Raw genomic sequence first — 15,327 nt, 5'->3', positions numbered from 1 at the left:
ATCCTAATTCTTGTTTAGTAACACATACATGAAATCTAAAAGGCGGCATACAGTTATAAAAAATAATGGATATCATTTAATAGGCAGTCAATAATAGTCAATAGATCGACCCTTAAAACTTGAGATTAATCTAAGTCGGTCACACATGCATATTTCAGAAAAGTAATGAACTAATACAAAAAAATAAATAGATGATGCTAAATTCTTATTTCGTGACATATAAACTCTCATCAAAAGGTGGCGTGCACCTTACAAAATCAATGAGTATCATACAATATATAGATCGACATCAATGGACCCATAAAATTTGAGCTCAAACAAAGTTGAACACATATTCATTAAATTATCATCAACAAATACAAACGAAAATTGAATAATTTTGAAATTATGTTTCTTCATACAAATAAACTCCAAAAAAGAGGCTTCCCCTTTTCAAAAACAATGATATCATTCAATAGGTAGTTACCAATGGACTTACAAAATTTGAGCTCAATCAGAGTATGATACACATTCTAAAAAATTAATGGACTGATACATAAGAAAATATGAGAGAAACCTAAATTATTGTTTCGTGACATATAATTCAAAAAAAAGCCATAGGTTCCTTTCAATAATAATAAGTATTATTTAATAGATATCGTTATCAGTGGACCCACAAAATTTGAACTCAAACATAAACGGTCACACTTAATTCAAAAATTTATGAACTTATACACCTGACAAATTAAATAGAGATAAACCTAAATTATTGTTCCATGACACATAACTTTCAAAGAAAGTTGTCATTCATTTTTTAAAAATAATAATGTGTTTCATTTAATAAAATATGAGTATCATTTAATAGGTACATTACCAATAAATCCACAAAATTTGAGATCAAACAAATTTGATCACATATATTCCAAATATTCATAAACTAATACACATAATACATGAGTTGCTAATATATGTCTTCCTCTTATACCAAATTCATACCCATGAAAAAAAAGGGAAAATTTGGGATATCAATCATAGTGAGATTTTATGTAATTACAAAATATAATGATTATTAGCGCACATAATAAGTGTATTTGTACATATTAATAGTAATATATATTATATTAAGCGTTCTTTAAGTGTATTATGATAAAATATAATATCTTTGTAGTAAATACATTATATCTTATAATTGTATGTAACAATAATGAAATTCATTGTATTCATGTGCTTAAAAAATATATATCAACACGTAACATCTTGCCTAACTGTATTCACATGTATCTGCTATAGAACTCCAAACTCTCATTAAATTATGTAATTCTTTTAAACTATTGGACTTCAAATAAATATAATACCTAATTTTCCGTGTCACATATTTTTTCCTAAAAAGAGAAATGTCCACTGTATATATGCAGAAAAAATGCATATGGAATATATCAAGGAAATGATTTCCAAAACTCATATAAAGGCTAGAAATTTAAAAAATGTATGTTTATATTATAGTACAAGGGATAAGTTAAAGTACCCCTAGATTTATAATCGAAATCTCAGAGACACACCTCAATTAAACTAAGGTCGTGTTGCCTCCTGAACTCATTTTTTTGATAATTTTATATATATCTTTTGACTTACGTGACACACTTTGTGACTCCATGTAGTTGAGGCGTATGGGAGATGTCTGAATGTCACGTAAACCAAAAAAGTGTACAAAATTACAAAAACAAAAAGGCTTTAGAGGTGATAGACCTTAATTTAATTATATTGTGTCTCTGAGATTTCGGTCATAGTCTAGCTACTTCTCTATGCCTCACGACATAATCAGAGTGAGGCTTTGGTTACCGGCAAACGCTTCTCCAAAGTCAGTGAAGACAAGAAAGCTTTTAAGTGTAGACGACTACTTGTACTTGAAATTCCATTCCTTTATCCGGTGGGAGGGTTTAGAGCCAGTTAAGCCAATAGCATATCTAGCAAAAGCTTCAGTAACACCAGCTACATCAGTAGATCATTGATTAGCATACCTCCTCCGAATAGTCTACGTGGACCCTAGTTTCTATTTTCTCTTTCCTGCCTACAGCTCACGACGTACTTTCCTTTCTTTGAGCGACTGACCTGGAACAGGCCTAAAGTGCGCAACTTATCCTTCTCTTCTCCGTTTCGTGGCTATCGAACCTGAACCCATTGAAAGTGAGAAAAGAAGTGTCATAGCCTTATCCCTGTGTACAACAAACATGTCAATTTCTCACACTATAGACTTCGATTTTATTTTTTTTGAAAACTAAATAATGATTGACTTGTTGAGTCAGCAGACTTCTCCTTATCTTTCCATCATTGGCCAGCTATATTTTGTATGATGAAAGACCAAAACAAGACCACATATTAAAATATTATTTTATATTATATATGAATAATATTTGATCTAATATTCTCTTATAAAAAAGAAATATACATGTGACCTGTCTCGTAGATTAGAAACAACAGACCAATAAAAGAGGAAAACTAAAGAAAAAGAAACAGCCAAACCAAAGAGGTGTTTCTTTTTCTATTTTTTCTTGTTCTATCCTAAACAATTATTCTTATTCTTTTGCTACCTCAAGTTAAATAACATGATTTACATAATATTTTCTAGTGTAAAGGGAAAAGTGAATGAGAATATATATATTTTTTTTGGAAGAAAAACATTTTATTAGTTTTGCTAAAAATAGAGCTTTTTTCTGCCGCACATCAATGGGAATTTTGCTTTATAAAACATAAACTTTTTCCACTTATTTTCCAATGAACCAGCTTACTGTAAAAACACATATGGTAGGAAACAAATTTTCACTAAAATCTTGACAAAATTCCTAAATTTTATGCGTTAAAAAAACTAATACTATTTTTTCTTTTCACATTGATTCAATCAAAATATTTGTGAGAATAACCACTGAATATCAAACTTTTTATTAGTGTTTCTGTTTCGTTTGTCTGTTTTTGATTTGATACAAAAAGTAAAAAGAGTTTTGAATCTTATAATTTTAAACTGAAATATATAATATGTACCAAAGTGTTCTTTAATCTTTTGATCGTAAACATGTTATGTGAAAAGTTAAAACTAGCAAGTTACCAGAAAATGAAAGAGACATCCGACTCATTTATTTTTACTTAAGATCAAATTTTATTTTTTTCTAGAAGTTTTGACAATACTTAGTAAAGTTCTCTTCATATAGTAACATGAGAGTTGATGTTATATAATTTCCCTCTTAATTGCTGTCTTTTCTTTTCATAGCAATTTCTGCAATGAATATATTGCTTTGAATTAATAATAATATGGATTTGACATTCTTTTGTAGGAATTAGAGTAGAAGAAAGAGGGATGGCACACTCCATTGAGATTACCTGAATAGATAATCAAATTCCACTACTTCTTCAAACTGAAAAAAATGAGGTCTCTCTCAACTTTACAAAATTAGTTTTCGATTTGATTAAAATACATAAACAATTAATTGATATCATCCATACAAAAAAAATAAAAATTGTACCTTAATTTTTCGCTATCATGAATTTCAAGAGATTACTAAATTACCTTCTTCCACGTAATTTTAGGTCTACCTCATTGTCCTAACATGTTCACTAACCATAGTTTTACACCTACAAATCGGTGCATTTCAAGAGTTTTTTATCTTTTTTTTTTTTCCTTTTGTCCAAATTTTGGGGCAATATATATCATAAGCCAAACGGAATATATAGAGGGGGACAAAAGACTTTGAAAGTTAAGAATTTTAAGCATATGAAGAAAAACTTTGTAAGGTAACTTGTTATGCAAAATTTTAACCATCACTCTTTTCCAATACAGATAGAAGAAAGGAGGAAAGTGGATCATATAATCGAGATAAAGGAAACAAATGGTCAAGATCCATTAGGGTCACAAACAAAGACATCTGTAAATCAAATCTTTGATGAAATGTTTGAGGATTTGAACAATTTGTCAATTAAATCGTGTACGATATTCAAAGTAAATGTGGGGCTACGTGAATCAAATCCAAATGCTTATACACCAAAAATGATCTCTATCGGTCCTTACCATAAGAAAAATCCTCAACTTCATCCAATGGAAAAGTACAAGCTGGAGTTAGCTTCGTTGAAGTTGGATATTTTAATAGATTATTGGGCGAAGTCAACCTTGAGGATGACATAAGTTTATTTGATATAAAGTTCAACAATGGATTTATGGCAATCCCTTGTTTTCAAGTCGATGATGATACAGAAACCATGTTGCGAAATTTCATTGCTTATGAGCAACAATCGTGCGATGTAGAAACAAAATATTTCAGTGATTATGCAACTTTTATAGATTATCTTATCGACTCAGATAAAGATGTGAATTTGCTTAGCCAGAAAGGAATCATAGAGAGTTGGATGGGAGAGAACAAGGACATGGCTAGCCTCTTCAACAAAATTGGAAATGGGTCAGTGTTTATTCCAACTTCTATTACAATGAAGAATGCATAAAAGCAATTGACTATAGTGAAAAACCATTGAACAGAATGAAGGCAAATTTGATGCACAATTATTTTAGTAGTCCTTGGGCAGGAGCTTCAACAGTGGCAGCCATCATACTCCTCCTACTCACAACTAAACAGACTATTCTAGCTTTCACATGTGCTTTTAAATAAGTACGTATAGTTTTTATTTCAATTGTAGTGTTTCCTCACAACTTCATGTATGGAATTTGCATGTGTGTTGATGAGCTTATGAGCTTTTCATTAAATGTTTTTGTATTGTATTTTATAGTTGAATATTAATTAGTTTATTTCAAGATCTATATAAAAAAAACAAATGAACCGATAAATTTAATATATTATCGGTTGCAACGCAGGCATCTCAAGATATACAACTATTACATAAGACTCTTTATAACTTATGAGTGTGATATCATTTATTCATTCTATGCTAAGTGCTTTTCCAATGGCGAAATTGAATTGATCAATTTCTGAATTACAACAACAATAACATACTCAGTGTGATTCTATTTATAGGGCTTGAGAAGGCTGGGTGTACGCAGACAATATCCTACTTTGTATGAGGTAGGGTGACTGTTTCCAATAAATATTCTGAATTGAAAAAGTTATTATCTTTTACAGAGAGATTCTCAGGCTTGGTTGTTCAATGGCAAGTTGTTGGCTTCTGGGGTGATTTTTGTGCTTCCAGTCCACACTCCAGTTGGGCCTGGGCATGAAGGAAGTGTTAGAGTGTGTAAAAGTCTCATATTGGTTGGGAAAAATGTTGGTCTGTTTATATAGACTTGGGCAATTCTCCCCTTAAAAGCTAGCTTTAATGATGAGTTAGACGTAGATGATCTTTACAATTACATTCTATATAAAGGGAAAAAATATATTCCCCTATATAACTTACCATCCAAGACCATTTGGCTTCCAAAAACTTGTATTTACTTCTTTGATAGCTTTTTCCTACTTTTTAGAAAAATAGAGCAGAGGGGTACCTTATAGTGCTTTATTGATCTCTCACTGCAGAAAGCCATCAGTATTATGCAAATAACATGTGAAAAGTTTGTTTAAGGAGTATTTGGTTTCCAATCACAAAATATTAACCAAGGCGAAATTGTCATTCCCGAGAGCCTACACTCTAAACGTGGTCAACACTCAGGACCATTATGGATCCCGAGCGAACCCTTGATATGGCATACTACAGGGATGTTTTTTGTTCATATGTAATAGAACTATATATATTTCTATTGGGAGTAGCAGTGCATGTTCAATCTCTCTTTTCAAATACTCCCTCCGTCCCTTTTTAGTTGTCCAATTTAGAAATGACACACAGATTAAGGCAACAATGATTAGCACAGTGAAGTTACAATTTTACCCTTATGACAATTTTTCACTTCAAAATTACAACCACTTCTTTGAATTCAAGTGAAATAAATTGGAGGGAAACAACACACACTTTTATAATTTTCAAGAAGTGTAAATAAGGGTATAATAGGAAAAATTTGTTGTCCTTTCTTGATTTGTCAAAATGGACAACTAAATAGGGACAACTAAAAAAGGAAATATGGACAACTAAATAGGGACGGAGGGAGTAATTTATTTATGTCAAACTTCAAATTCCATTAACAACAAAAGAAGACAAAAAAATTTTGCTATCAAGATTTGTGTTCACATGTGGTGTTTTCAACTTTTGAGTTGGCTGATTTGCTTTGTGATGTAAACTACTTTTTAAAAGTTCGAGTAAAATTAAAGTAAGAGAAAACTTTCCATATAATAGTAGAATATATTGTATTCGCGCGAAGAATAAATGTATTTGAGAATAATAATACTCTTTCTGTATTGACTTACTTTCCTTTTTAATCAGTCCAAAAAAGAATGACACATTTCTATATTAAATAACAATTTAATTATAAAATATCTATTTTACCCTTAATGAAATGTTTTACAGCCACACAAATTTCTATCACAAGTTTTAAAAGTCTTCCTTTCTTTGTTAATCTCCATGCATCAAACTACCTCACATAAAATGAAACAAAGGAAGTAGTGAAATACATTATATTCACGTTCTCTTAAGTGTATTAACTATTAACACATACAACATCTCAATAACGGAATATATTATATCCCTTGTATAATAATAATAATAATAATGAAATACATAGCCTAGAAAACAATGAATTAGCGAAAAACAAATTTTTATAAATAAACAACAAAATTTTTATGTTAACCCCATTTAACGATAGATTATAAGAAAATGTAATTAGCTAGGATCTTTAATTTTAGCAATATATCCACACAAAAATAAGTATATGCACATATATTTGCTATAGAATTCTAAACTATCAAAATAATTGACTTGTTGAGTCAGCAGACTTCTCCTTATCTTTCCATCAGTGGACAACAATATTTTGTGTGTTGAAAGACCAAAACAAGACCACATATTAAATTATATTACATTATATTATATATGAATATTTGATCACATTTTCTCTTATAAATTTACAGGTGACCTGTCGTATAGAAACAACAAACCAAAAAAAGAAACAAATAAATAAAAAAGAAACAGCCAAAGCAAAGAGGTATTTCTTTTTCTAAATATTCTTGTTCCATGCTAAACTATTACTCTTTATTCTTTGCTACACCTCAATTTGAATGCCATGATTTACATAATATTTTATAGTGTAAAGGGAAAAGTGAATAAAAATATAAAAAAACACAATTGTTTTTGTTTCTGTTGTTTCAAATTTAAATCACCTTCTGTTTTTTTTTTCCTTTATTTTTTTTTGTTTATAACAACTTACATGCTTCAGAGAGTCCCACAACATCTCTACCAAAGTAAGATTTTCCCACTCAGTTTTTAACGAACTAGCTCACTGGAAAAATAGATTCTCACTAAAACACTAACATGTGTGAAAATACTATTAGTTGTTTTTTTCATTGATAGAATTAAAATATTTGTGAAAATAGTCACCGAACGTTTTTCATTGATAGAATTCAAAGTTTTGTGTGATTTTTGACTTGATGTAGAGGTTAAGAAAGTAAAGAGCCTTTTGAATCTTATAGTCTTAAATTAAAAATGCGTAAAATATATCATAGTGTCCGTTAACTTTTTGATTGTAAACATATCATGTGAAAAATTAGAACTAAAGATTCACCAAAAAATGAAAGAAATGTTCTTAAAATGAACTAAAAAAAGAGTAAAACAAACAAATAAAAAAGGAGAATATTATGTGTTTTCTAAGGCATAATACATAATTATGTTCTTTAACTTGGCCTCATCTGAAATCTATGCTTTTCCATTTTGGATTTGGACATGTAGACACTTATAATGAGAGTTGATGTTGCATAATTTCCCTTTTATTGGCTTGTCTTTTCTTTTCAAATCAAATTCTGCAATGAATATATTGCTTTGGATTAATAATAATATGAATTGAAATTAAAAGGAAACAAAGTTTTTTTTTTAGGAATTACATTTGAAGAAAGAGGAATGGAACACTCAACCAGTGAGATTACCCCAACTAATGACCAACTTTCACTACATTCTCAAACTGAAAAAGATGAGGTCTCTCTCAACAATATAAATTTGTTTTTGATTTCATTAGTTCACTTTTCTTTAATTTTGACAATTAAATATATAATTTAATTTGGTGTACCCTATGATTTTCTATGTGGATGAATTTCAAGAGATTGTAAAATTTCTTAGGCTACTTCTCCTTTCATATGGATATTTAAAGAAATTTTGAAGATTCATAATTTATTTTTTCAATAGGCTAATTAATATGAACAAAGGGCGAAATAGTAAAGTTACTCAATCTATTAATGATTTCTTAATTATTATGTAAAATATAGAAAGTGTCCATCTAATGTGAGATTGAGACGAAGATAGTAACTATCTAATTATCTATCAAAAATGGACAATGAAACTAGATATTGATATAAAGTGAAAAGGGAAGCTTTAATATTCGGTTGACCACTTAATTCTAAGTCGACTTAGAGTTAATTATAATGTTATTTCCGTCCCATATTAGTCGTTGCATTTATAACTATGCATTGCATCCGTATATATCTCCTTTTTTTTCGTAACGTAGTTCATTTTGGGGTGATATAAAGGACATTGTTACCATACGATATGAAAATAATTATAATTTTATTAACTATATATGGTCATTTTCACAAGGACAACTAAGTTAATCTTATTTTAAGAATATAAAATATTAAAGGGTTAAATGGGATAAAAATAATTAATTTAATCTTGATTTTGATAAAATAACAAGTTTGAATACTTATTCTTGATAATCATGACAACTTATATACGTCGGCAGTGGCGGATGTAGAGTGTGTCCAGGGGGGTCATCGGAAAAAAAATTACGCTATATATATAAGATCAATTTTTTTGTGTACGTGTATATAGTTAAAATTGAACCCCCTGAGCATATGTCAAAGGAGTAGCTCAATGGTTTATGGGGTTCAGGATTTCGCCTATATTTTATTTGAACCCCCTTGATAGAATTCCTGCCTCCGCCACTGTACGTCGGTAGGAGTAACGATAATTAAACAACTTGTAAATAGTGTTTACCAACAAATCATGTGAAACTTAATTTAATGAGAAATTATTGAATTTGTAAAAGAGAAGGCAAGTTACATGTAAGTGTTAAATATTGACCAAGTAGTGCATTGATTTTGATAAAATGACTAAAATGCTTTTTATCGTCCTTTTCATACTCATGTACTATACCATTAATTTACCCAGAAGGAGACTTAAAAATAAAATAGTCTGGGAGCTTAATTAACTAATATATTTTTACTTTGTTGTTGTATTAATACACCTGCTCAACTACCCTACTTTGGTAATATTAATTTTACACCTAACTTTCTTTTTTCGTACTTAAAAGTGAAATATCGTGAAATATATGTAGTCATTGACTTGAGTCAACGGATTTTTCAAAAAAGAATTATTGTCGGCCAAGATCTTTTTTGTATTGAAAGGCCACAAAATAAAGTGTTGAATTGAATAAATTTATGTATAAAATATATTTTATATACTAAATTTGGAAATAATGATAATATTAAATATTTTATCTCGGATCTGGGGTGATGAAAATGACTACAAGTCAATAGGCAATTAATTTATTCATAAAGTCCCACCTCCTAAACCTATTAATATGCTACTAATCATATTGAAATTAAATTAGTTATAACATCTTGAATTACGAGGTATTCTATTACTTTGATAGTTATAAGCTACAAGATATTAGATATCTTTTTTTTTTTATATGAATTAAAATTCTTTTATTAGATACATAATTTTAATTGACTCAGTTCTTGAAATGGGTCTCTATTATTGTCGTCTTCCGTATTCCTTTGATTTATCACTTTTTAAATAGTAGAAGCGTTCAGAAAATTTTATCAAAATTCTACGAAAGTATACTTAGTATCGTGTTCTAGCTTCTACTTGTGACTCTTACATAACAACAACAACACAACATATGGGGTTTGAGAGGGTAGAGTGTACACAAACCTAGCTTGCCTCTACCTCAAAGTTGAGAAAAAGAGGTTATTTTCGATAAATCTTCGGCTCAAGATAAAAATAATTTAGAAAAAAAGATTATGAAATTAAGTACAAGAGGCAATAATAGATAGTAAGAAAATAACAAATAGTATAGCAGAAAAGTACTACATAAAATAATACATAATTGAACTATATGAATAAGAAACTACAAGAATCGTCCTACAACTACTAGTAAGTAGTAACGACAACAAGAAAATGCAGTCCTTACGCTAGTATTAGTATATATGGTCGCACTCCTACTTATTAACTTTTTACACTAATTTGTGTCCTCCGCACCTTCTTACTATAATGTTTTAACAAAAAAAAAATAAAAAAATAAACTAAATCATATCGATGTCAAAGAAAATTCGAATGTTTAGTTTTAATGATGTTAGGCAAAATAATCAAAAATTGATATGATACAAATTTTATAAAATAATAGATCGAACCTGACACCCCCTACCCTACACGTATCTAGACAGTATCTTTAATTATCTGTATTTCTTCTCTCTATTTTTTTCAATATAATAGATACTTCCTAGCAATGAAAAATCTAGGAGAAGCAAGAGTTGAGTAGAACAAAAGAAGAAACAGCCAAACCAAAGAGGTAATTTTGTTCACTTTCTCGTCTATGCTTAACACTATCAATTAATTAGAGTCCGGAGTCTAAAGGGCAAAAAAATTGATAAAAATTTCAAAATGGCACATCAAATATTTTTCTAACCAAAAGGGCAAAATCGCTACTGACGTAGCGATTTTGTTTTGACGCCGTTAACAGATCAAAATTGCTGCCCTATCAGCAATTTTGTCCAACTTTTTTTTTTCAGAAAATCGCTGCCTGTGCAGTGTTTTGCGATTTTTTTTTTCTTAAAAAAAATTAAAATCGCTGCTATGGCAGCATTTTTATATAAACGAATTTTTTTTTTGGAAATCGCTGCCAAGCCAGAGATTTTCGTTAATGTTTTTTTTAAAAAAAAAAATCGCTGCTGTTGCAGCGTTATTATAAATTTGATGGATTTTTTATTTTTTTAGAAATCACTGCCTTGGCAGCGATTTTGGAGGAGCTTTTTTTTAAAAAAAAAAAATCGCTGCCTTTTCTAAAAAAAAAATAAAAAATTCCACAAAATTTATAATAACGCTGCAACAGCAGCGATTTTAAAAAAAAAACATTAACGAAAATCGCTGCCATAGAACGCTGCCATAGCAGCAATTTTAATTTTTCTTAAAAAAAAATTCACGGGGAGCAATTTTCTGAAGAAAAAAAAAATTTGGACAAAATCGCTGATAGGGCAGCGATTTTGATCTGTTAACGGCGTCAAATCAGTAGCGATTTTACCCTTTTGGTTAGAAAAAAATTTAATTTACCCTTTTGAAATTTTTGTCAATTTTTTTCGCCTTTTGAGCTCCGGATTCCAATTAATTATATTATTTTGTACCTCAAATTGAAGAACATGTCGACTCAAATGAATAATTATTTTATTTATAAGATTCTTGGTCACTGTTATTTTATTTTTTTATTAATTGTCAATCCATATTTAATAATTTGATTCTTACTTTATGAAACCTTTAATTAACGAGGAAGAAGTAATTACACAATGTTCATATTATTTGATTCTCACGCATTTTGACATAAAAATAGTTGTTAGAAGAAATTCACTTGATATTTTTTGTAGTTTTTTTGGTTCTTTTCTTCAAAAGTAGATTGAGAAGAAATTTCGTCGATTTTAAAGAGCTCATGTGTTTTCAATTAATTTAATAAGTGTATCCTTTCTGATCTTTTTATTTTTAAAGTTGGATTTTAGTATTTTATGATGTTTATTGCTTTGTTTTTATTTTCTTTTCGAATCAAATTCTGCAATGAATATACTGCTTTGGATTAATAGTAAAATAATAGCCATGTTATTTAGGAATTGAAATTACAAATAGTGTCTTTTTGTAGGAATTAGGGTTGAAAAAGGGATGGAACACTCCATTGACATTATCTCAACAGATGATCAAATTCCACTGCCTCTTCAAACTGAAATAGATGAGGTATCTTTCTCTCGCAACTATATCAATTAGTTTTTTATTTCATTATCCCACTTTTCTTTTGGTAATTAAATATATAATTTTTTTTAGACTCTTTAATTTTATGTCTATCTAATGAATCATGATCCTAACATATTCACTAACCATGGTTTTAAACCTTTTGGATTTTTTAAATTTGCGTGGGGTCCGAAAAGGATAAAGAAAATGGGTTGGGTGAGGTAAGTTTTAAAGTCATGTGGCATTTTTAAAATTTAAAAACCAGTTTTAAGCTATTGTTTTTAATTTATATTGTTAACGAAAAAGGTAAATATGCATAACTTGTTAAACTATGAAGAATATGTAATTGTTTGCTTATTGCATAGTGCTTTTAATAAACATTTTAAAATTTCTTACACTCTTCCGTTATAGATAGAAGAAGGAAGGGAAGTGCATCAATTAAGTGACACAAATGATGAAGATCCATCAGGTTCGCAAACAAAGAAATGTGTAAATCAAATCTTTGATAAAATGTTCGAGGATTTGGACAAATCATCTTTTAAATCGTGTACCATATTTAAAGTAAATGTGCGACTACGTGAATCAAATCCAGATGCTTATACACCAAAAATGGTCTCTATTGGTCCTTACCATAGGAAAAATGCTCAACTTCGTCCAATGGAAAAGTACAAACTGTTGTACCTACGACGGTTTCTGAAACGAAGTGAGGAGTTTGATGTGAAATATTGGATCAGTATGTTGGAGTATATGAAGGAGGAAGCACTAATGTGCTACGACGATATAGAATACCTCGATACTGACGATAATCATGAATTTTGTAAAATGTTGTTACTTGATGGTTGTTTTGTAGTTGAGTTTATTCGAGAGTGTTTTAACAAATATGCAGAAGACGGAGAAGACAGAATTATCAATTTTGTTGATTACAAATATAATCAAATACTCCGAGACTTGTTGTTACTAGAAAACCAGCTTCCTTTCTTTATCCTCGACCGGCTTCATTCCTTGACAGCGAAAGATGATGAACCATTGGAAAAATTGGCGATCACATTGTTTAGCCAAGTTGTTAACTTGGGATATATGTCAGAATACGGCATTTTATGTCTGATGAATTTAAGTATATATGGTTTTGAAAGACGTGATATGAAACATTTACTTCAAGTAGTACACCTTGTTTCATGTCCGATAAATTTTAAGAAATCATCAAACAACAATGACACCAAGTGGAATAAGGTCATGCCAAATGCAACAGAGCTTTCCGAGGCTGGAGTTAGATTTACAAAGGTCAACTATACAAGTTTATTTTATAGAGAGTTTGCGAATGGATTGATGACAATACCTTCTCTTGATGTGGTAGATGGTACCGAAACCCTCCTACGAAATTTCATTGCTTATGAGCAACAATCAATTGATTTACAATATTTATATTTCAGTGATTATGCAATTTTTATGGATCAATTGATCGACACAGATAAAGATGTGAGTTTGCTTCGCCGTAAAGGAATCATAGCAAACTGGATAGGAGAGGACAAAGAAGTGGCTAGCCTCTTCAACAAAATGGGAAACGGGGTCACAGTTTATTCCAACTTCTATTACAAAGAAGTATTCACAAAAGCAGTTAAACATTGTGATGAAAAACCATGGAACAGAATGAAGGCAAGTTTGAAGCACAATTATTTTAGTAGTCCTTGGGTAGGAGCTTCAACTATGACAGTCATCATACTCCTCATACTCACAACTATACAGACTATTCTAGCTATCATAAGTGCCTTTAAGTAAGTAGTAATTCTTGTGTTTCCTCACAACTCCATTCATGTAATTTTCTTATGAGTTTTTCATTAATTCTATTTTGTATAGCTAAATGTTATATTGTTTATTTCAAGTATCTATCAATCTTGGGGATTACTAATTGTATGTCTTAATTAAGGAATTAATTATAACTGAATTACAAAATGAATTGTCTAAATAATAGATAACTTTTTGCCATAAATCCTTTGAGTCCTATATTTGTAGTTGATTATTTTTCGAGCCCCAAACGTAGTTACGTTTTATCAAAATATATTTTGCAATTTAGAAAAATTGCAAAATCCATAAAGCTTTTAGCTTGTTTTCCCTTTTTGCTTGTTGTTGTAACTGATCTGAACAATGGAGGATATAACAAGATCGAATTTTGGGTTTCGAAGTTCAAAAAGTTGATTTGCTACAAACGAACTTCATTTTCGACGGTCATATCTCAAAAGAATATCGAGGGGAGTTTGAATCTAAAATTTGAGCAAGAGTCAATCTAGTTTTGGCATGAATTTCAGTCACAGTTCATTGAATTTTGAAGTAATAGTCAAATCATATCAAATTTGTATAATAATTATATGTTAAGTTATATTTATGTAGTCACAAAAACTCCATCATGTTTTCTTCCTCTTCAAAAATGTTAACTTCCCTATTTCACTTGAGTGAGAATAAGAACAAATAACTCAAAGCCCGGACGACGAGCGGAGGTAATTTGTTTTTCTTGATGTCTTCTTCTTACTTGTTAGTTGTGTCAATTTGTTTTTCTTAATGTCTTCTTACTTGTTAATCTTCTATTATATTGTGCATCCACATAAAAAATAGAAATAATTGGACAGATAGTATTAACTTTGTAATACAATTGGCTATAAATAACTTTAATACGGTATTATCGAATACCGTACCAAACCAAAGTTTAATTTACCGGTTTCTGAATTACCGAACCAAAATTTAAAAAATTGATATTTGGTATCTGTAACATCTCGCTAATTGAAAGAACTAGAAAGAGCTAGAATTAGAAAGAGTCGTTTTCGGAAAGAATGAAAAATCTGGAAAATAGGTTAAGTAAAATTAAGTATGAGCTTTTGGTCAACTTCAAATGACCATAACTCCTAGCTCAGGATGAGTTAGGTGTGCTACAAGATACCGTAGGAAATGTCTTGGAATTATCTTTCCAACGCTGCCGAGTTTACACGATTCCGAGTTCATACGAGGGAGATATGATCATTTGAAGTTGGATTGTCTAGATAAGGAAAGTCAAAACCAAATTTTTAAAAGGTATTTTGGTCTTTTCCATACCCAATTCAATTATTTCATTTTTGGTAATTACTTAGGGGTCTAAACTGATTTGGATTCAATTTACGCTTTTGAAAAACAAGTTGGGGTTTTGAGAGAAGAGAAAAGAAGAGGAGAAAAGAGGAGAAGAAGCAAGAATCGTTAAGTTCTTCAAGAATCGCTTGTGGATTTCGTCAAAGGGTGATCCCTACGAGATATGTAAGATCACATAGCGTT

General features: G+C 30.0%; 1 protein-coding gene across 5 annotated transcripts in view; it reads left to right on the top strand.

The window, feature by feature from the left end:
• LOC125856756 (putative UPF0481 protein At3g02645) overlaps window positions 1-13,925 on the top strand; it is a 44,969-nt gene extending 31,044 nt beyond the window's left edge. The window contains exons 1-5 of one of the 5 annotated variants that reach the window (XM_049536377.1): window positions 6,945-7,039; window positions 7,925-8,022; window positions 10,566-10,615; window positions 11,948-12,039; window positions 12,445-13,925. In XM_049536377.1, the coding sequence (XP_049392334.1) occupies window positions 11,968-12,039; window positions 12,445-13,809 (1,437 nt within the window). In that variant the 5' untranslated portion in view covers window positions 6,945-7,039; window positions 7,925-8,022; window positions 10,566-10,615; window positions 11,948-11,967 and the 3' untranslated portion in view covers window positions 13,810-13,925. Of the gene's footprint in view, window positions 1-2,490; window positions 2,507-6,944; window positions 7,040-7,924; window positions 8,023-10,182; window positions 10,616-11,934; window positions 12,040-12,444 lie in introns of those variants that run through there. The other 4 variants (XM_049536379.1, XM_049536380.1, XM_049536376.1 and 1 more) reach the window with 4 other exon arrangements.
• The last annotated feature ends 1,402 nt before the right edge of the window (window positions 13,926-15,327 follow it).

The sequence above is a fragment of the Solanum stenotomum genome, chromosome 2 (assembly GCF_019186545.1).
Source record: "Solanum stenotomum isolate F172 chromosome 2, ASM1918654v1, whole genome shotgun sequence".
Taxonomy (NCBI): domain Eukaryota; kingdom Viridiplantae; phylum Streptophyta; class Magnoliopsida; order Solanales; family Solanaceae; genus Solanum; species Solanum stenotomum.
Note: the sequence above shows the minus strand (reverse complement) of the source record. Positions and strands in the feature narration are given on the sequence as shown.